Source organism: Anolis sagrei, chromosome 1 (genome assembly GCF_037176765.1).
Source record: "Anolis sagrei isolate rAnoSag1 chromosome 1, rAnoSag1.mat, whole genome shotgun sequence".
In the NCBI taxonomy this organism is placed as follows: domain Eukaryota; kingdom Metazoa; phylum Chordata; class Lepidosauria; order Squamata; family Dactyloidae; genus Anolis; species Anolis sagrei.
The window spans coordinates 107,735,050-107,758,565 of NC_090021.1; the positions used below are offsets into that span (position 1 = coordinate 107,735,050).

At 36.9% G+C, this 23,516-nt stretch overlaps 1 protein-coding gene across 2 annotated transcripts in view; it reads left to right on the plus strand.

Moving 5' to 3' along the window:
- ME1 (malic enzyme 1) overlaps window positions 1-23,516 on the plus strand; it is a 140,945-nt gene that overhangs the window by 65,441 nt on the left and 51,988 nt on the right. For both annotated transcript variants that reach the window (XM_060752974.2, XM_060752975.2), the window contains exon 6: window positions 1,107-1,210. In XM_060752974.2, coding sequence (XP_060608957.2) covers window positions 1,107-1,210 — 104 coding nt within the window. The remainder of the gene's footprint in view (window positions 1-1,106; window positions 1,211-23,516) is intronic.

Below are 23,516 nucleotides of genomic sequence, written 5' to 3' on the forward strand. Positions count from 1 at the left end.
TTTTACTCCTGTAGTTCCAACCTTCTCATGGAACAGTGGCTCGGACGGATATGGTATATCTTCCATTGAAGGGTGTAGCACTGTATGTTGTTCTCTTACATAATGCATGATTTATACTTGGCTTCCTTTATTTACAGTTCAAGTCTTGACCAGCTCCGGCTTTGTGGCTTCTCATTGCTGTCTGTTGCTGCCATGGATGTTTCCATGCATTATGAGAGTAGCACTCAGTTCTTGGCAGAATGGTGTGCCACATTTTTAGGGATCAGGGGGATGGAAATGAGATACTGCTATTATTTGACAAGATGAAGATTATCACTTCTTTAGGCATAGATTGTTGTAAACCATTTCCTAAAGTTGGAAGAGGAATTCTGAAACAATTTTTGTAGGTTAGTTTTCAGGAAAAAGACAAAAATACATAGGCATCTTGAAATACACTTTCTTGAGTATTCTGGAGCATAAAACTTTGATTACATATTGATGTGGGTAGGGATGTGCGTGTTTCAAAAAATGAGGGGTTTCTTTTTGCAGTGGGTTATGAATGTATTTGGATTTTTTAAATTATACAGTATGATTTGACATCTGAAATTAAAAGCCAATGGTTTTGCTTAAAAACAGAATGTAAAATCTACTCTGTAATTGCTTCTTCCATCTTTCCATCACAATTGGAAAGGCATTCCTGCTCTATGAAATTTGACTTCATAGCTTTATGAATTCCTGTATTACATCATTAAGGAGTGATACAAAAGGATCAAGGCAAGATGCTTCCATATTTTTGTCTGAATCTTTTCATACAATTGAATACACTTACGTATATCTAACTCTTTTATCATTCATTCCCATTTTCCAGGTGCATTCACACTACAAAAGTATATTAGTTTTGTATTAGTTTGTATCAAGGCTTCCTATGAGGATGTTGGCATATGATAAAGATACTAAAAATGATCATTTGGAGATCTGCTCAGGGTCCCTTGAGAGGACAACTATAAGTTTAAATCTATATAGTAGATCCATTCATGCAGTCTTTCTTTGAATTCAAATGAGGCAACTTACAACTTCTTCAATCTGATGATCTTGTTGTCCTCTCTTTTTCTTTCTTTTGTTAACAGAAGCTGCTAAAAGATCCTCTGTATATCGGGCTGAGACATAAAAGAATCAGAGGCCAAGCTTATGATGACCTTCTAGATGAATTCATGCAAGCAGTGACTTCCCGGTAAATTGTTTTATTTATATAGTGTATTTTCTTCTGGATTTCTTTTCCCTAGGGGTTGAAGGGGATGCACTAAAAAAAATTCATGTTTTGTAATTTTGAGTTTTATTTTTTTATAAGATGTAGTATTGTCAGGCCGTTGTGAATTTATTTGTTAAGAATGGCAACAAGAAATTGAGGAAAGCACTAGTGTACTTATTTTATTAGAAAAAACTTTTGTTTTTGAAAAATACTTTGTCCCTAGGAAGGAAAGCAAAATGAGAAAAACAACATTTTATTCCAACTTCAGGATGAAGTTTTTTTTAAGTATTAGTAATTTTCCATACAGGCCACAGTAAATATCATATGTGTATATTAGTTATCTTAATTCCTGAAATGGGCTCAATCCGGCATTCAGCACACTGGATCAAGTCCACTTGTTGGCCTGATAGGGATTCCTTGAAGTGCCTTGGATGTGGCAGGGAGTCCACAATGTTTGGCCATTTCAAACATAGTTTAGTGCAGCTGGGCATGCCTCTAAAAGGGCATTCCCCTCCCCCATGTAGCACCTCACCTACCTGACAGCTGGGGCATACTGGCTTTTGGAAGGTAATCATCTGGTAAATGGAAAATATCCATATTTCTCTCTTTGAAATCTGGTGTGTGACTACCAAATCGCCCTGAAACAGGTAGGTGGTGGTGGTGCGGGTGTCCCTGCAGGCGACAGCCATGACATGGGAGGGGACTGAGCCCAGAAAATACAGGATGGCTCTCAAGAAAGCTGCAGCCGGTTTTGTTTAGGAACTGTCCCAGCTGTCTAATTAGGAGACAACCAGAATCGTGCTTAAACAATTTTATCCCAGGTTAATCCAGATAAGTGCATGCGGCATTTAGTTGCCTCGGGACCGATCTATCCTCACACTGACCTAAGTGGTTAGTGTAGATGTAGCCATGATGCTAAACTGGTATAGCCTTATATCACTTTAGCCCTATAGTTATTTTAAAAAATCTGAAAATAATGAAAATAAGAACAGAAACAGGAATGATGTATGAAACAGGGATTCTGCATATTGTCATGGGTACATATACAATGAGTTATTCAGTTCATGGAGGGGATGGAGGCATGGCAAGAGACTACACACTTGTCATACATCAGTCTCAAGGGAGAGAAACAACGGTTAAAAAGAAATGTGCAAATGAGGGATAGTGCTACAAAACATCTCGTATATTAGTGGTGACCGGATGTGGGAAGTAAAACAATTGCTCCAACATCCTGTGTTTCTCAAACTGGATGGCTTCTAAGGCCACAGAGACAGTGTGTTTAGTCGAAACAAGATGGTTCAGTCAATCACATACTATTTTTTTCCTTAGAAAAAGTTTTGCCTGGAATCCTTAGTATATGACTACAGGTATATAAAAAGTATCTGATGAGTTTCAGTATTTTTCAAGCAGAAAACCTCAGTTTAGCAGCAGTCTTACATTGTGACATTTACTGAGCAGTCTGGAACATATCAACTAGAACATTATTTTAGTTTTTAATTTTCTTAGTATTGAACATCCCATTTGCTATATTTATTATTTCATAACAAAAGATAAAAAAAATTAAAGATGTTTTAGGCAGAACTATGCAAAATGAAAGATATGACAGTTAAACAAAGTCCCTATGTTTTGCTTCCATTGAACCAGGGCCAAAGTAACCATAATGTGTAGCAATGTAATTTTTTTTTGAACCTTTCTTTTTTTAAAAAAAAAACAACAACAACAAAAACAAATTGTTTCAAGGATTCAAAAGAAAGAACAAAAATTGTGTTGGAGGAATGGAAAGTGGTCAGAAGAGATAAGAACTGGCCAGGGAGAAAAGTGTCACTTCTGTACTCACACGGGTACTTCTGTGCTTGACGTTTATTGTTATAATTAACATGATGAAGAAAATAGGAATGATATTTTACTCTCAACTAGTCTCCTAAAAGATGTCTAGGAGACCATAAACACCTACTTTCATAGGCTACTATGTGGCTGCTCTTTGGTGAAACTAAGTTGCTAGTTTTAATGACTGTTGCACTATTACTTTCATATTCAAAGCTTCTTTATGGCTTAATTTAAGCTGACATCATACCACTGGCACAAAATCATGTTCATTTTATGGACTGTAATTAGACCAGGGTACTGCTTTTTTACTCTGTCCAGAAGACCATGTGACATAGACTTGTGCGCTGATTAAACCTGATTAAATCAGTTGATCTAATTGGTGAGACTGCTTATGCAAATTATGAACCAAGGATGAGCTGGCTTTTGCTGGACTGCATAAACATAAGCTGTAGTTGATTGAATCACAGGTTGTTACTCCTCAACCAACCACCTCTCATGTGATCCTCCTCATTGGCTTCCTTGCAGGCAGCTTTCATAAGCATTAGCATGCTTTTTCTGTACCCAGGATTGTCTGTCCTTTTGGCCTCTGACATACCTAATTAGTGGTAGTAGAAAGTACTGCCCTTGGCAATAGCCTCATACTTCCCAGTTCAAGGGTCATCTATGAACCTCAGCAGACAGGAAAGGATACTGTTCAAACTCAAACCATATCTAGGCAAGAGTCATATTGGTCTGTGCGATTACATGACAGGCAAGGAACCTAAAATCACTTTGAACTCAGAACACCACTGAAGCATCTGTAAGGGGAATGTGTCCAAAGTTTTGGAGCTTAGGATATGAATACAGAAACACAAGACATACAAGACATTATGCGAATATTTTTATGTGAGCAACTTTGAGTTCTGCCCTAGAAGAAAGGCAGGATGTAAATAAAATATAAATATACAAATACACACAAGCACACAACTCACTAGGAACAGGCAATCACTTGGTTTGGAATGTTGCAATTTGGATTTTAAGTCCTTGACAGGTATGCTTTTCTTTAAAAATTAAATGCTAAGCCTCCAGTATGAAATTAAATATTGATATTTGTTACTCACGAGATTATCATATTGTTCACCAATACCATGTGTTGTTGTTGTTGTTGTTGTTGTTGTTGTTGTTGTAAGCATTCGGCTTAACACCTCCATCCACAGTGTTATCGAATTTCTTTATTTTGCTTAAGGACAAGTCCATCCCCTATAGCTATACATTAAATAAAAATGTTCAAAAAATTCACGAGGCTGGTTTTGTTTAATGTTTCATTAGAATATTATAGGGCTTGCCATTAATGTATTCATTTGGTGAAGCCTTTTCCTTTGGCAAAGGAATATATTGGCAAGAAATCAGATAAATGTGACTCTTACTGAAAATCATGAAGGAATGGTAAGGCCGCACAGCAACTTCAATAGCAACGTTAAAATACTATGACATTCTAGGGTTCTTAGTTCAATTAAATTTTGGCCCACTGTATATTTATGGTTGCCACTTTTCTCCTGCATATTACTCTTCTAACTGCTTTTGGTGTACTCTATTTACTTGCAAACTAGTAATCTCAAATATGATCATTCATAAATGGAACCAAATTACGTATGAATAAAAGGTAAATGTTGGTGTCGATTACGACCTTCTTCAGATGTTTTAAAATGTTTTTTTTCCATCATCCTGGAATGAAAGATTCATATGTCAGTTTTATTTAGCTGATAAAGTAATTTTTAAATCATAAAAGTTCAAACTGTTATAGGTTTTTTGGGTGCCATAGAACGGTCTTTTCTGTTTGAACAAAGCATCACTGTGTGGCAAAATCACCTTATATTTCTCATAATGTGTGGTTTGAACATAGCTTAAGGAAAATGAAATGATTAGATGAAAGGTAAGAATGATTGCTGACTTACATACATATATCAGTTGGGAGTGTTGAGCCCAAACAGTAGAGTAGTCTACAAAATTTGTATTTCATTACAGCAACTGTAATATGTCACATTATTATTTCTAACTTGTAGAAGTTGGTGTTCCATTTATTTTCCTTCATCTCTAACAAAACCAAGATATTTGGTGTTTTAGTTTTTGTATGTATTCTTTAGCAACCAAGGAAGAGATTTATCTTAAAAGCATATCTAGGAGCTTACACAGTAATTTGCAAAATGGCTAACACAGCAAGAAAAATGCTGACCATTTTTTCAGTATGCCTGACATCACCAAGCTGCATCTTGGAATGAACAGATGACACAGTTGTTTAATGCATATTCTTTGACAAATTGGCCTATCACTCTGACGTGCTTCTATGCTCGTTGGATTGTGGTTTTTAAAAGTGAATAATCATTGGCGGTAAAGTCTGGGTGGGTGATACATTCAGCAGGAATGTAGTATTTAATAATTGTATAGGATAAGAATGGGTAGATTTTAGGCTAATTAGATTTGAACAAGAAGACTAAGATCTACCTAAAAGTATCAAAGTCAAAATAATGGGTTTAAAAAAGCAGTGGGGGTAGGGGGGAGGTGCAAAACGAAGACCAAAAGTGAATTATCTTCTGCAGACTACAAACAATGTTCAGTCTAGGAACTTATTTTTAGTACAAGTCATAAGCTTTCGCACACAATTTCTATCTCTAGCTTTGTGTAGTTAATTGGGGTGGGGGAAAGGAAAAACAATTATGTTGTTGCTATTAGATTTAGAGTTAAAGGGAACAAGGAGCTTGGTATTATATAGGCAGTCCCATTTTTCTGGGGGGATAGAGTAATGGATGAATATGCCACATTTCTCAAAGGCTCCAGTAGAAATCCCTCAGTGCACATTTAGTATACAGTCAGACCTCCCATTTGCTGAGGCTAGAGGCTCCGGTGCCCATCAAAGTGCCCCCCCACATTATAAAAAAATCTACTTTCCTCCCAAGGTAACAAATTTCTAGAAATCTCTCGGTCCTCTAGAGTACTGCTTCTTAAACTGTGGATCCTAATTCCAAATGGGGCTCCTTTAGCTCAATATTGGGGTCACGAAAAATTTGGCAACAGTAAAAGGCTTCTGAACTGTGTACTCTGCAGAAAACGTTTTTGTTTTATTCCACAAAAATGCAAAATCAGGCTTGATTAGCAAGCTTTGCAAAGGCTGATTTGTTATTAGTAAATAGTTAATTTTTATACCTAATTTATATCAGGTACAAATTTCTCAGCCAAAAGGGGTTGCAAGTGGAAAAGTTTAAGAAGGCCTGTTCTAGAGTGACTCTGTGGCCAGACTTTGGCAAAAGTTGACCATAGTGTCACACTGCAGGACCTAGAGATTCTTAGAAAATTTTAATCAAACCCACGAATAATCAAATCAGTAAAAGTCAAACCAGCAAATGTGGAGGGCTGGCTATACCCAGATCCAAGAGAATTTAGTATTTCCCAATGTGAAATGTTAACACTGAAAATAAGATATGTAAAGTAGGATTATGTTAAATTTCATCACTTGGCAGCACTGGAAGTAATGGCAGACCATTCTTCTAATACGTAGATCTGCTGGTGAAATACTTGGCCAGGAATAGATAATTTGTTTCTTAAACTGCAAGAAGAATTTAACCAGTTGACTGATTTATTTCCCTGGCAGTACTTGGAATCTGTAATGTTCTTGACACATTTTATAAAACCCATACATCTGTCCCTGCTTCTGCATTTATAATCACAGTGATGTATGTACAACTGTAAAGAAGATCACTTTAGAAATCCTGGAAAATGAGTTGTAGTCATTTTCATACTTTCTACACTACTCAAATGTGGGCAGCCGACACTTCATGTTATGCTGAAATCAACATTTAAGTTGATGGAAGGCCCATATGCTGTTGTCTTGCAAAAATAAATACTTTTCTGTTTTCATTTGATGAAGTTGTTTAAATTGAAAGCCCATCTAAATCTCTAAGCATACTAGGAAGTAAGTTCCATTAAGCACTGGACATACTTTCAAGTGGTCATATGTAGGAATGCCTTACAATTAATATATATTTACAAGATTGGTGTCTACGTATTCTTGTTGATCTCTTATACGTTGTTGAGAAATTAAAACTTGGGTGCCAAGGTGTCCATCATATCTGAGACGCTGTATCTACTTGTTGCATTGTGCTCCTTGTTGCATTAGTTGTAGTACATGTTCAGAATTAGCAGAAGGGTGGGACAGATGATGTTATTGGGCAGACTTGCTGAAAGAAAGAGCTTGTGGAACTAGTTGTACAAAGCTGTCATCCAGTGCAGGTGTGCTAACTGAGTATTCATTTGTTAGCATTAAATTGGATTTTGACTAGTGATCTCAAATGATGTTTTGAAGGGGATTTGCAAATTCTGATCAGCATTAACCATGTCTATTTGTGATACAAGTGTGCTGGTGCATGGCAGAGGTTGGACTGGATGGCCCTTTGAACTCTGTGACTCTATGATTCTAGCTACAACATGCTCATGTATGATTAGGTAGAAAATCAAACTAGATTCAGTGTCAGGAACACCTTAGTCCACATAGTGCTCCCAGTAATGTTGGTTACTGAATAGATAGCCTAATTTCTACTATAATAAATAGTCTGTGTTGTCTTCTTTTTAGTTACTGTGTTTTGGCATAAGAATTGAAAGGTGGAGTAGTTCCTTTAAATTCTCATGAAAAAATAACTTAAATTCTGTGATATTGTGACAGGGATTCTTTTGGAATCCACTACTTTTCTCCCCTTTTAATCCTAAGGTTTCCATTAAGTAGGTATGCATAGAATACATTTTATTACAGTTATTTTATTGGCTCATCTGTGAATTTAACTTCCCACTATATTAGTGTGCTATTGTCCTGCATTACTGTATTATATGATTTTGGTTTGCATGTTTAGGAAATAACAAAAGAAATTGCATTTAACTGCTTAAACATATTTTATTACTAGTAAATAATATAAAAGAGTTTTTCAGGTATTCGCATGTGACAGCTTTATTGCAATTTGAATGTGGTAAGATGAACGGTGAGTTCTACGTAGTTCATAAAATCTAGGCAGATTTCAATAAGAAAGTAAATTAATGAAAGAGTCAAGGACATATGGAAGTACTTGGCAAAGCAAGTTCATCTGGAAAAATCGGAATAGTTGTCTCAGAAGCTAATCAGAGAGTGGTAGACAACCTTCTCCTTTGCATTATAATTTGTGTCTATAATCTTAAATTTCATTTTAATCAATGTCATAGCATTCTACATTTGAAAGCAGATGAAATGAATTTTGTTTCATTTGCAGAGTTTAAAAAATCATGCAGCATCAATTCTGGGGGGAAACTACAGCAATTCAACCATGCCCTCCCCCTCCCATTTTTCTAAGGCTGCAGTTTGAGGAAGAAAAGTCAATGTGGAAGGAGAAAAATATTTAACATTTTTCCTTTCAGTTGTTTCAACAAGCTGCTGGATGAAAAGATGTGAAGTGCCTTTTACTGTTCATCTTCCAACCACAGTAGCTTGCTCACAGTGATGCAGCACCTGTAAGCCTCTTGCTATGGAGTCCTAACCCACAATTTTAAAATAAGATGGGCTTATATATGGACTAAAGTTAAGACATAACTTTTAAGCATTGCAGCAATACAGTTCTGAAACAAAATCATTCACTAAATCACATGTTGCTAATTTCTTTTCTATTGCTATTTTTATTTTTATTCTTTTGCAGTGTCGGTTCATATTAATAAACTCTTTAAACTGCATACCTTAGCTATTGCAAGTCGCTGCTATTTGCTTGGAAATGCCATGCTAATGAAGCTGGTCTTTACTCTTGTTTGGTAGCCTTTATTCCTGCACAGGTGTGTGGTGAAGTGTTACCATATTTTCAGTTTATTATCCCAACTTTCATTGGTATTTTGAACGGTGAACAAAAAAACATAAGCCTAACGTATAAGCATAGCCACCAAACGAATGACACTGTAAAGCAGTTAAAGAATATAAGATAAAGAATAACTAAAAACAAACACTTGCCAAAATACATTTTCTGGCGAAGTAACAGTGTCTTTTCTTGTCAACAACTGACTATAAAGAGGGTGCCACATGATTTTTTGTGTGGAAGGGTTCCCAGAGGTATTGGGCCATCACTAAAAAGCCTGTTCATCACGTGTCTATCTCAGATGGGGATAGTGACGTGCTAGAGAAGAGTCTCAGGTGGAAATCGTAGTGACAGGATAGTCACACTATACTTTCACTTATTTGTCATTGTTTAATACAAGATTAAAAAATAACTAAAAACAAACGCTTGCCTAAATACATTTTCTGGAGAAGTAACAGCATCTTTTCTTGTCAACAATGGACCATAAAGAGGGTGCCCCATGATTTTTTGTGTGGAAAGATTCCCAGAGGTACGGGGCCATCACCAAAAAGCCTGGGAATCACGTGTCCTATCTCAGAAGGAGATTGTGAAGTGTTAGAGAAAAGTCTCAGGTGGAGATCTTAGTGACAGGATAGTCACACTTTAATTTCATTTATTTGGCATTTTTGAAACAAAATGCTTTGTTACAGCAAGTGAGAAATTCCTTGTAATGTAAGAATAGATTGATTAGTAATTAATTGAAGTCTCTTTATTTATATATCTTCAGAAATAAAAGAAATGAGGTATTCATTATTTATATTTTCCTATTCTAGTGTAATACATTATTCGGCATAATATATAATCACAGCATATTAAGCACAGATCTCTTTTGGTAGCATCTGGATTACCCTGGACTCAGTTTGTATCTGGGGTTAGCAATACATGAAGTAACTGAACTCCCATTGCTCAAGGCTGATAAAAATCTGGCCCCCACAATGACAAAAAAAAATAAATTACCATACAATAGCATAGGTTGGACATTGTGCTGAGGCCTTGCTCTTCGTATGTTGTTTGCATAAAGCAGGTTCCTGCAATAACTGCCAGTTTTTACCAAACTGCCAATTGTCAAGCCACTTTTGCATCATTTCAAATGGTCCACCGAAGCCTTCTTTTCTCCTTGCAACCTTCCATACCATTAATGCTACTTTTTCCCTCATCAGGACTTATGCCCTTTAATACATTGAACTCCAATTCCAATCAGCCCTAGCCAACTTGGTTAAAGGTAAAGTAGGGTGAGAGTAATCTTTTATCATCTGGAAAGCAGAATATTTCTCTGGCTGCCCCTTCTTAGTGTTAAGTAATTGATATTGGCATAATATTTTTGGGATCAGAGAAAGAAAGATGGCCATTACTTGCAAATATGGTTATTTTGAGAATTAGAATGTACTGATGACTTCTTTGCTGCTATGTTTCAGAGCTCCAGTGTTATTTTACAGAGCTGCACTAGAGTTGTCACAGTGGCAAAGGGTTAGCATCTTCTGGTCTAAAGCCAAACTAACTATTCAGCATCGAACTTTTTTTTCTAAGTGCTTGCCAAGAGACCACAGAAGCTGTAAATTATGGGTGGAAAATATTTTTAAAGGACAGTATTTGCAGACTAAATTTACCAAGTGCAGCTGATTTGCTATATTTTCCAAATCAGATTTTAAAATGTGATCCAGCTGTTTGCATTTTGCAATTAGCTGACATACCAACATTATGTCAAAAGTTCTCAACTGACTTCCTGACTTACTATACACTTGGGACACTGGACATTAGTCTGGAGTCAGTGGTAAGTTGTATTTTGTATTTTTGCAAGCATATAAATGCATAGGTATCTTATCTTAATTGCATTTCCTTTAACTTTAATTTATTGATCTTATGAAAAACAGATTTTGAAATCTGGCAATAAAATGTTCATAAAGTACCATAGTTTGATTTTTTTTACATCTTCAAAGGATACCACACTTTTAGTTTCTCTCGTGGTTCCAAACAAACAGAATGGTGAATCTTAAAAGATCTGAAAACGGTAAGCATTTCGGCCAACCAGATTACAAACCTTTTATCCCTCTCTATACATACCCTATATATAGACTGGGATAAAAGGGCCATCAAATTAGGGGATTTGATGGCCCCAATTTGAAGTTGCAATCATTAACAGTCCATGAATGCAACTCTTACCCTTTTAAAGAGAGTATGTGTTGTAAACAGACCTGCTGAATGGAAGCAAAGTCCAGTCACTGCATTAGTCAAAATCAACAGTCCAGAGTTGGAAATACTGATTACTGGAGTCTTTAGAAAGCAGCAGAATAGTCAAAAGTCCAGTCCAGAGTCTGAAACACTCAATTCAAAGAAACAACAATGCCAGATTACCAGAAGTCCTTGAGTAGCAAATTGAGAAGCAGTAGGGTCAGATCCCAGGATGAGAGCAACAGATGTTGAACTCAAGCCAGGTAAAACCGTTGTCTGCTAACAAAAGAGTCACAACACTTAGGGCTAAATCTTAAGATCTCAGCTGTTGCTTGATTACTGATCATTTCTCAGCTAATATCTGATGCCTGTGATACCCTGCCAATACTTTCCTCTGCTCGGTAGGTTGCGGGTATGTTTAACCCCTCTGAAAATTGCTCAGTGTGCTTGCTTCATCTTCCTGTAGAGCAGTGGTTCCCAACCTTTTTTCGACCCGGGACCACTTTGCCCAGGGACCCTTTGACCTGGGACTACTTTGAACAGGATCACTTTGACCAGGGACCACTCTCCAACATTAGTACCAAAAGAGTTGCGAATCAGTTTTTGGTCAACTTTAGATTCGATTTGGGATGCCGATTCAGAAAATTGCACAGGATAGAGCACATTAGCTGTACTTTCTGATACAGAACATATGCCATGGTCATCGACAGGGAAGGAGTGGCAGGTGGCATGAAAGGAGTGGAAATAAAATAAATAAAATAAAGAGGAAGGAGGCTCGTAGACCAGATTTTCATCCTCGCGGCCCACTCTTGATCTGCGGCCCACAGGTTAAGAACCACTGTTCTAGAGGACCTTGCCCAGAGGGCTGAGGAGTAATGGCTGCTGCTGCTGAAGGCTCATCTGCAGCTGTGGCTGAACTAGGCAGGGCAGGCTGCCGAGAGCTGCTGGCCTCCATCTCTTCTGCAGGCCCTTCAAGTAAATCCTCATCCTTGCTATCTGAGGTGGCCATTACAGGGGATCTAGAATGAATGATTACCACTAGATTCCTCTTCCAGCATACAAACAACCCCCAGCCTCAGTCATCACAAGATGGTGATCCTGGAACTTAAAGCTTAATCAGATATTCCTCATTTGCAAGGTTATTCCTTCAGATATGTTTCTGGCTAAAACTGGTTAATAAAAGTTGAAACTCAATAAACCAAACTTGTTTCTAATAGCTACCACACCACAAGCCATGAGGGTTCAAAGAGCACAGTACAAGAAAGTTGTAAGTTAGCAAAATGTATGCAGAGGTTCAAGTTTTTCTGCCGTCCATTGCCATGTTGGGGGGACGGGACTAATTTTTTATGTATTTTTTTCCGGAATCATTCAAGTGAAGAGTGTAAACAAATCAGAATACCAACAAAATCTGTGCTTTAGTTACATTTTAACTTTGATATCCTATGCAAAGGATAAGATGCAAATTTGGGGCTTTCTGGAATTATTTTTAATCGGCATCACCAGTGTAATAAATTAGCATAATTGAAAATCTTATTCAAGATTAGCTGCTTGCTCCGCACTGATTATGATTAGCCTTTTTCATAATAATTGGTATTTATCTTAATTTATTGAGTAAATTTTATAAACAACAACAGCGACAGCAATAGCATCTAACAGTAAACACATTTAATCATGTATATAAGGAGCAATTGTAACAAGTCTCAGGGATATGAGAAAAGGGTTTTTCCCCCAAACGTGTTGTGATTTCCAAGGGTGAACTTTATTTTGGCTTTGAAACTATTTTTTTTCCTGTGAATGTTCACCAAAGTCTAATGTAAAAGAGAAACATATAAATCAGCCAGTATATGTTCTAACCCCACTTTATTTTCAACCTTAATTCTCTAATAGTGGCTTTATACATAACTTATAACTTGCTCTTTCTTTTGCAAGATGATACTTGGAAGGTACAAATGGGAGCTTTCACTTAAGTGGAAAGTAAGCTTAGCCAATCAACCTTGAAGCACGATAGCTGTTTACCTTACAGGCTCAGGAAATGACCAATGAAGGAAGCATCTTTATTTTAATTTGTTTAATTCCACCCAATCTTTATAATGAGCCAGTCGTCATGAGCTCAGAATTAACACTGTCAAGTATAGGACCCTTGAGATGAGTTACCACTCTGCTTACCTACATCTACAGATGATACCTATTTTGCAGATTGGGGCCCAGTTCAGGAATACACACTCCTTGCCCTTCCTTTTCTCTCTCTCCACCATACATTTCAGCTTTAGCCATGTTAGTCTTAGCCATGAGACACTTTAAAAAGTTGAAAAGGTTCCCCTCAGTGGGTTGCTGTGAGTTTTCCGGGCTGTATGGCCATGTTCCAGAAGCATTCTCTCCTGATGTTTCACCCACATCTATGGCAGGCATCTTCAGAAGTTGTGAGGTTTGTTGGAAACTAGGCAAGTGAAGTATATATATCTCTGGAATGTCCAAGGTGGGAGAAAAAACTGTTGTCTGCTTGAGGCATGTGTGAATGTTGCAATTGGCCACCTTGACTAACACTGAATATTTCTGGAACATGGCCATACAGCCTGGAAAACTCACAGCAACCCAGTGATTCCAGCCATGAAAGCCGTCAACAACACATTCCCCTCAGTGTTTATTCAGTAGAAGCTTGTTGTCAGATAATTTAAGTAAAGCAACAGAGACACTGTCAAATAATTATTTCACAGAACACACGACATGATGAAATAGGTTCTAGAAGATGAACATATCCTCAACACCAGAGAATACGGCAAGAATTAGTTTTAGTTTTAAATAGGTGCTGTCATTGCCTGCTATCCAAAAATGAAAAAAAAATTAAATACATTGACTGGTATGTGCTTTTTTTTTGGTAGAAGGTGTATCCTGAGGAAAATGTGCTTTTACCATGGCTAAATATTGCTACTTTCATGTATTAGAGGAGGGACCTGTACATGCGTAATCCTGCAGTTTCATGGGGAAAATATGTGTGTTTACATTTAGATTTACAATCGCTTTTTAAGGAGTTGGTAGAACTGCGATGCATTAGGAACAGTGGATGATATATGAAGTATGAGGTATCTGAAACCAGACCTTCTTTGGTAGAGAACACAGCTTAGATTAACAAGGAACAAAGGTGGCCCATCTTTTCTGTTAGAAAGTAATGTATTAGAATTCTTCCTGGAGTCAAAATGTTTTGATTTAGACTGGAAATGTTGAATGTGTTCATTAGGGGGTTAGACAAAGAACAGAGTCAGCCCTCCACATTCAATGGGATCAGCAGTAGACAATCCTGCAAAAGTAGAAACATGGCAAGTAATGCACTTTTAAAAAAAAATCTGGGAGAATATCTCTTTAGGAATTTCTAGGTCCTCCATTGCAGTTCTAAGGTCAGCTTATGCCAGAAGCTGATTCCAGAATGACACATTTATAGTTATAAGTACTTAGAGAAGTGTTCTTTTTAAGAATCTCTATGTCCTCCAGCACAACTCTGTGGTTATTTATTTGTTGTGTCAGGGCAACCAGTCAATTATATTACATTTCTAACAGAACAAAGCAAACAAACTCTGTGGTAGAGATTGACCATAGAGTCATATTGGGGGATCTAGAGATTCCTAGAAAGAAATTATTATTATTATTATTATTATTATTATTATTATTATTATTATTATTATTATATTTGTATCTAGCTTTATTTCTCCTGCAGGAGACTCAAAGTGGCTTAACATAAAAGCATCAGCGTACAATTTAAAATATGCAAATATGCAAACATTAAAATAGGATTAAATATAAACAGTATTTTTACAATCCCCAGTTAAAAACCACAGCAACATAGTATTACACATTATTCATATCTGTGATTAAATCTGCAAAAGTGAAACCTGCAAATGTGGAGGTCTCAGTGTACTTTTAAAAAGTAAAAATGTATAGTTAAATATAATCTTGTGTTCAGGGATGTATCTCTTATTGTTAGAAGCAAGGGACAAGTAGAAAAGGTCAATTGCTTGGCTGAGCCTTCCACTTCAGAAAAAAAAATCAGGCTGTTGGAAAGTGAAGAAAACTACTGCAAAATATGTTTTCCACTGTCCCTTCCATCCCTATCCCCAGAAATTACTTGTTTGGGTCCAACAATTGGCTAAATGGTAAATGGAAATGATTTGACATCACTCCTGGTTCAGTGGGAGGCATTGGAATTGCCCAGGACAATGGTTTGTTGCCCATCCCCTGCACAGTTGCTCTTATTCTAGACTAGAGCCTTCTGGTTGTTACTGTTAGAAAGCTGGAGTAGTTGAACCGTAAAGGTAGATGTCCATTAACTTACTTAAAAATTCCATATTTGTCTACATTCTGAAGGATGAAGTAAGGATTAAACTACGAGATGCAACTTTGCAAACAATTCCATTCATTTCAGAAGTAAGTCGTCTGAATTCAGCTCAGGATTGGAAGAGGGAAATTTTAAAAAAAGAGAGGGGGGGGAGGGAGGGAATATTTTGGTTTCAGCAAGTAGAAATGCAACAATAGGCTGTCAAGGCATTTGGACTTCTTCACCTTTACTCACTGTAAGATCACACTTTCCACTGAAGCTTTGATGTTACTAAGGAGTAATGTGCTGTCTTGGTGCAAACAATCTCTCCTCTCTGGGATTAGAAGCTTCCAAGAGAAGTAATCCCATCTGTCTTGTGGTTTGCAATCTTTTGGTTTATGTTCTAACAACTGCTTCTCCTACTTGGTCAACAGCAGAGAAGGCTAAGTATCCTGACTTCTTTCTAATCCCCCTTTTTTCTTTAAACACAAGAGATGTGCAGAAAGTAGAGCTCATAACTTGCAGCATTTAAAAGCAGTTCACTGAAGCAGGCCTGTAGCCATGATTTTGATTTGGGGGAGGGGGCTGAGTTTGATTCGGGTGGGGGCTGAGTTTGATTTGGGGGTGTGTGTGTCAGGATCTACCCTAGCAAACCTTTTGTATCATTATTCCAATACCCCAATGCATATGGGATATATTGCGCATGGTGATCAGATCATGATATAAATAAACATAACAGTTTAAATAATGTACCAGTAAGGCCTTCTCACGGACCACCCTGAGAATTGGGGGGGGGGGGGCTGAAGCCCCTCAAGCCCCCCCCCCCCCCCCCGGCTACGGGCCTGCACTTAAGTCTTTTGCATTGATCCCAAATCATTGAGAAGTTAAGAACTGGCTGAATACAAAGGACTCAGCAAGATGTTATCTTTGTAGTTTATTTTAGGGTGAAATGATTAATACATTGCATATAAGAAAAGGGATGACTCCTTTCCACAAACATCTGTTTATGATTTAAAAATTGCAAGATAAATGTTTTTGAAAGGACTGTACTGTCATTCTGACTCAGTTATGTATATCTAGAGTCTGCTCTTCAGAAAATGGCTCCTGTGCTACTATTCTGCTTATTTCCCCAGTGCTTGTGTTCACAAAAACTACACATGGAAAAAGCACCATGAAAAGCCTGCATTTCTTTGGTGACTGTAATTGTGATTATGCTGACTGACTTCAAAGTTCTGACAGAAGCAGTTTTGTCTTGTTAGAAACACTGGATGAACTGTGTAATCATACCTATTCATTATCTCCCCCTTCCCCCAATTTTTCTCAGCTATCACCCCTTAGGAACTATCCTGTTAGATATTATCCCTATTTTTCAGCAGCTGTAAGGGGGTGGGGGGTGGGGAATAATTTCCTCTTGTTAAGGTAAAAGAAAAGTTAATGAAAGTGTCAGAGAGAACTGGGTGTTTTATTGAATTTGTAAAAGCTGATTGACAGATGCATCATCCCTTCTTGTTTGAGATTTGTTGTTTTTACAGACTCCTTCATTAAAAATTAAGAGGTTGTGGCGCTTCCCTTATCTGATGTGCGAAAGAGGTAATTGGACATGTTTGAAACCATTTAGGCTTCATCTGTCATAGTTGTCTTGCCAGATTTCATACAGTCATAGGTGGTTTTTCCTTTGTGAATACATTTCTAATATGAAAGACCACACTCTGCTAATCTGAGATTTCATTTCTATCTTTTTCCAAGAGTTGTCTTCGTCACTTGCCAGTTTCTAGTAGATATATCTCTAATATGAAACACCATATCCTGCTGATATAATGCTGTCAGGATTTTACTGTTGTAGTTCTCTTGATCCTCCTTTTTCCTCACCTCTTAACTGTCTTGCATCCCAAGACTACTTCTCTCTCTTGTCTATCTCCTTTGGAGAGTTTCCCTTTGTTCCTTGCCTCCTTCTCCAGCTCCAAAGGGACTCAAATATTTAGATTGTACATATTTTAGTTATTGTCATTATGGCAGTGTCTCTATGCATAATGATTACTTTAAAAAGAAGCACCATTTGCATTTCACCCATGCATACTGGAGAAAGAGTGTGAAATGTTTCAATTATGGTGTTTCCTGTAGGAGGAGATCATGGAAAATCTGCATTTTGTTTTTGTAGTTTAAATCATTGACAGCAGGGAGCTATCTAAAACTTGTATCTTTTGTGCAAATCTGAGGACAATATCTCTGGGCATGACACTTATTTTCAGTTTCATGGCCATGAATCTGTGTACTTGATCAATATTTGTATTTTTAGATCAGTATATGTTTCATTAATCCAGGTAAGTAAGAACATAAAGATGACTCTTTGTTTCATGTGCTCTGGGATTCCTCGTTCAGTGAAAATTCAGATTCCACCCTTTGTTTTCAAGGTCTTCAACTTTATTTTGGAGATATTAATTGGATTGTTCTAGTGCAGTGGTTCTCAATCTGTGGGTCCCCAGGTGTTTTGGCCTACAACTCCCAGAAATCCCAGCCAGTTTATCAGCTGTTAGGATTTCTGGGAGTTGAAGGCCAAAACATCTGGGGACCCACAGGTTGAGAATCACTGTTCAGTGTGATGATCCCTACTGGATGGCTGCATCTACAGTGTCTGCAGTATTATGGATAAACTTGGTGAGAGAGTCCAAGGGCAAGAGCCTAGACCATTTGGAGGTCTGCCCTAGGATTTCTAATAGTAAATTTGTTAGTTGTGGTTGTTATTGACTCTCCTTATCTTCTTTGTTAAACTTGTTTGGGCCACACAACATGTTTGTATCTGCAGGCCTCCATTGTTTTAAGTTCCTCCATTGGCAGGCACAAATCTGTGATCAATTGATCTGTTAATTGCATTGCCCTTTGGACTTTAAATGTATTTGTATGTCATTTTATTGTTTATTTTCATTCCAATTTCTATAAGATAATTGAGATTGTGCTCCATGTTCTCCTTAAAGTTTTGCCATATTGGGAGGTCAGCTAGGCCTGCCCTAACCCAATAGAATGTTGGCCATTATGAAATCTGCAAGTGGGAAATTCTGAATTGGATATAAATACTATAACTGCAAAAAAGTAACAGCAACTCAGCAATTCCTTTATACAGTGGGAACTGCCTGTAGTGAGGAAGCACGAAGACTATTTTGCCACAAGCCTGAATGAGTTCAGTCACATCTTTGACATATTAAATGAAAGTTTGAGTAGACTTTTAGGTATGTGTAACTGCATATTTTAAGATATAAAATAGTGTCTGCTAACGAAAATTCTTCATGGCCTTAGCTTTGAGTTTGCAAAGAAGCAGACTAAATTGTAATACTACTCAGTACTTATTGCTACTTTCATTCAATGCCAGAAGCAGAGGGATGTTTAAATGATTTCTACACAAAGGCACAGCAATTTCAGCAATATAAAACTGGCCATATTCCTACTTTTGCATTGAAAAGTAATAAAGCATGAGATACTGAGCGGAATCGCATGTCAGTAAAATTGTTCTACCTGAACAATATCGCATGATTTTTGCATCTACTAGACTGAATGCACTTCCAAGACCTCATTAACTCACTCCCCGGGGACAAATCTTTCTGGACAGATAGATAAAATTACTACACATCTTTCCAGACCACAGTAGGGAAGGAGGTATTTTAATCAAGATGTTTCCTTACCAATGTCTTTGATAATTTGAGTTTATATTTGAAACAGTGACACATTTTAAAGAGATTAACATTAGCTCAGGCTGCATTTCCGTACACTCTTTCCGTACACTTCATTGAACACCTTGGGACTTCTGATTAAACATGAATAGGCTTCTGCTGCGAATATCCTGTTTGCTCTGCCCTTGTAAGCAGAGCAAAAGAGAGAAAAATAGGATAGGGATTTTTAAAAACTATGTATGAGGAGAACATGATGTACTTGCGCTGGAATGATTGTACAGCTCATGTCTAATCGAGTAAATTATTGTACATAATACTACTGAGATTTTGGTGGTTAAGTAAATAACCTAATTAGATCAGGAACATACTCTGACCTGTGGATAATTCCACTGTCAGAAGCAAAGGGTATTAAATACTGTCATGTTGCAATAGCAGGCATATGGATTTAAAAAGAAAACACAAATAGAAGCGTATTGTTCCAGATAATTTTGGAAGATTGCATTCCATAAAATTTTATAATAAACATCTGAGACATGTTAATTTATTTTATGCAACAGAAATTACTCTCCTGTGTTTTCATAACCCAAAAGGAAACTTCACTGCTGAGATTTCCGACTCTGTATTTAAGTACACTATCATATATTGTTGCCCATGCTTGCAATTAGACACTTAATGAGGCATATACTATTGTGCATCCAAACGTTGGTTCATTTTATTACTTGTATTGATGTACAGAATGGATCTAAGAACCTTTGAACTCGGAATGGCATTGTGTTCTGATTTGAGACACAGTTCATATGTATTTTCTTTCCAAATATCTGATATCTAAACACTGCCTTGTTTCAATTATTTTCAGTTCAGTAGGCTTAGTGCAGATGCAGTGCTCTCTTTTAAACAGAACATAAATGATTCATTTCCTCCCTCTATGTGAATCTCCTTTCTTTCCAGTATTAACCATGGAGGTGGTTTAAAACTGTTTTAAACATGTGGGATCAACATATTTTGGCTTAATAACCAGACATTAGTTGTGGTTGACATACACCCAACACTAGCCCTTTTTCTCTAGCACATGAACAGAATGTATAGGAAAGGATGAATCTTTTCTATGCTTTCATGCTATGCTTTTGCAGGAGGCAACAAGACAGATTACCACTGTCTTCTATAAAAGCAGGGCAGGGGAGAAAACACCCATTTTGTGCTCCATTTCTCCATAATAACAGAATGTCAGAAGGAAAGAAGAAACCTTTTCCTTCTGCTGTACTAAGATTCTGCAGAAGGTGGAAAGCAATATCTTATAAGGGAAAACACATCCTGTTCTTCACATTCTCTGTAGTTAGTGAAAAATTCAGGGACCAGGATCTTTTTCTTCAGCAAGGCTTGTCTTTACTGGATAGTGTTTTTGTTAAAACTTGCTTAAAGTTACATGGAGGTGGCATTAACTTTCTACAGATCAGTTTCGAAAAAGGGCTCAAATCCTGGTCCTGATTTATTCTGTTATAGTATTTATTATGCCAGTTTAAATGCACCTCTTGTATCAGGAATTAGCAAGGAAAGCCATTTCCATCACTTGAAAGAGATGCCCTCTTGGCACCTGAGTATTTACAACTAGATAAGATTTTCCATACTACTCTCGTCGTCACTGGATCTACATACCATACAACTATCATGATTTGGAAGAAGCAATCCTGATTAATCATCTGCCATCCCATTTTTTTTCAGTTGCTTTGAAAACGTCTCCCTTTCTCTTTTTTTCTCCCACTCTTTGTTCTTGGCTTATTTGGTTTGATGCCAAAATGCAAAAGTAGCTTGTGCTCAATTGACTCAACAAGGTGGAAACAAGAGGAGGATGTGACGTTCAGCTCTTCCCAGTTGGTTTAACCACAAGAAAACTGCTACAGCCTTTTGTAGCTTTCGTTTACTTCCTTTGTGACAACTTTTCTCATCTTAATCATGTTGCCTAGCCACATGTGGCCATATTGCCCTGCTGTTGCAGTACCATTCCTGCTTGCACCAGTGTAGTTAAAATGTCAAGAGGATTGTTGCCAAAATATTAACATGTGTTAAAAATAATGCTTTTGTATAACATGTGGGTTTGAGGTGGGGTGTTTTGTTTGTTTAATTGGTTTTGCATTGTTGGTTTGTTTTGAATAGCCATGGGAAATGCTCTCACACCTTAATCTTAATTGTCCTACATGAATAGCAAGTTGTGATTCTTCAGTTACATTGATACTATTTCACCCATATATCTGATCATAGATAAATGGCTATTTAAAACCTAGGAACGCCTTGCCTTTTGGTTTGGAGTCCTAGAAGGTTTTACATAGAAGAGGAGCTATGGTGTTTAGACTGGCAAGATTTGTGCAGGAAACGGGAACTCTTTTTGCAGACTGCTGATTGTGTCTTTAAAATTTTTCCTTTAATGAGCTACATTTTAAAAATTCTTGCTAATATTAACATAAATTGATACAAGTCTCTTATGTCGACATCACTGTTTCACCTGTTCTTGGCAACTAAAGTTTGTCTGTAGGTCTAACCTGGTGCCAGAAGTTGTCTGCGATCAAGAAAGGAACCAAAGCCTGTGGTTTCATTCCATAGGGACAATGGGTCTTTTCCATGTATTAGCCTTTGTAAGTATTTAGTTCCCAGATAACATTGAACTTGATGCAAGAGGTGTCTTATGTTCAGGAGTATTTTATGGTTGTGTTTCTTGTGAGGATGAAATATTTAAGTTTTCGTTACTGAACTATCTATGACAACAGCTTAGAAGTATTTCATGTATTAAAAGAGGGAAATTGGTTTTGATTTACTAGTCTACAGTTCTAAAAACAGTCTTAATACAAGATTGAGTATTAATACAAGAAAGAGAGGTTTGGCCTAAGTCCATAAATATATACTGGAGAAACGTATCTTATCTTCCACAGATAGTCTCAAGGGCTTATGTTTAGAAATGATTAGTGATAAAGTAAGCCCAATCCTTTTTTTAAAAAGGGGGGGATAGCTATTAATCTGAAGCAATATGTACTTCATCATGAGGCTATTATCTCATGATAAATAATGGAAGAATATGAAGTACTTCAGCTCCAAATAAGGATAAAATTGGGGTTAGCAAATTCTTGTGTTTTAATTTTCTCATATTTACTGAAAAAGAGAATATCTTTTCCACAACTATAAATGATTGTGGATAAGATAAGATGACTGTTCAGAAACGAAACAAGAGAGAAATCTATTTACCATCATGGCTGATATTCTATGTTTGGGATCATCATTTCAGTTCGTATTTTAATTTCAAGGTTTGAACCATTTAAGTCCAGTATTCAGTTTTCTTCTTTGCTTTGAATGTGATCCTACTGATGCTTCTCTCTGCCAACCCTCTGATTAGTCCCATTGCTATATGCCAAGGAGTAGAGTAGGAGTCCTTCTGTGGTCTGTTGGCCATGCAGAATACATTAAGGAAAGTTACACATGCTAATAAACACACTTTTCTCTGTTCAGAATATGCTTAACTTATTAATATTCTTAAAACAGTGTTGTGTGTGTATATATATATATCACTTAGCTGCAGCTTATTCACAGCTGAGATAACTGTTAGAATTTAGCATGGTATATTCAAAATATCAACAAAGTAATAATGTAAAACATTTAACAATGAAAATATCAACTTTTAAGATTCAGATGAGAAGCTACCAGTTTATATTTCCTTTCCAGTTACAAGGGAAGTGAGGCATGTATCCTCTCCCAAGTTGTAAGTGGGATAGTGAGAGGGAATGCTTGGAGAAAATATGCAGGAGTAGAAATCAAGGAAAAATATTTAAAAATAAAGAAGTTTTGCTTATGTCTTGCTTAAGCAATAATAGCTGTCTTGTGTTACTTATTTTGCTAAAAAGATAATAAACAAATTGCAAAAGCTTCTGGCCTGCAAAACCCTAAAACCAAGCTTCCCCCTGTTAAAACCCTGTTTTCTGAAAATCACATTATTTATAAAGAACATATGGTGCTTATTTAAACTTGTTCTTGAAGCCAAAATAGACTTCAGTATAGCTGTGCTGTCTTTTGTATTATAGGCCAAAATTGCTTTGTGATAAAAGAGTGCTGTTATTGATATTGTCTAGTGTCAGAACGTTCACTAGAAACACTACAAGAGATTAGAAGCACCTGGCAAAACGAAATACAAAAACAATGAAGAGAGAAGCAATCCTGACTATAGAAGGAAGGGAATAAATTATAAACATTAATTATAAATTATAATACCCCGTCCAGTTGTTAGTCCCAACTAGAGCAGACCCATTATGTCAGTGGGATTTAAATGTTTGTCATTTATTCAAAGGGTTTATTGTAGATGGAACTCACAACTGGATATGTGGTTCCTCAAATGGTAGGTGGTTGCCTCTGAAAATTGCGTCATTCCCAAAGTTAGAATGTTTAAAATTGTGGCAAGAAAATCTGCATCCTCC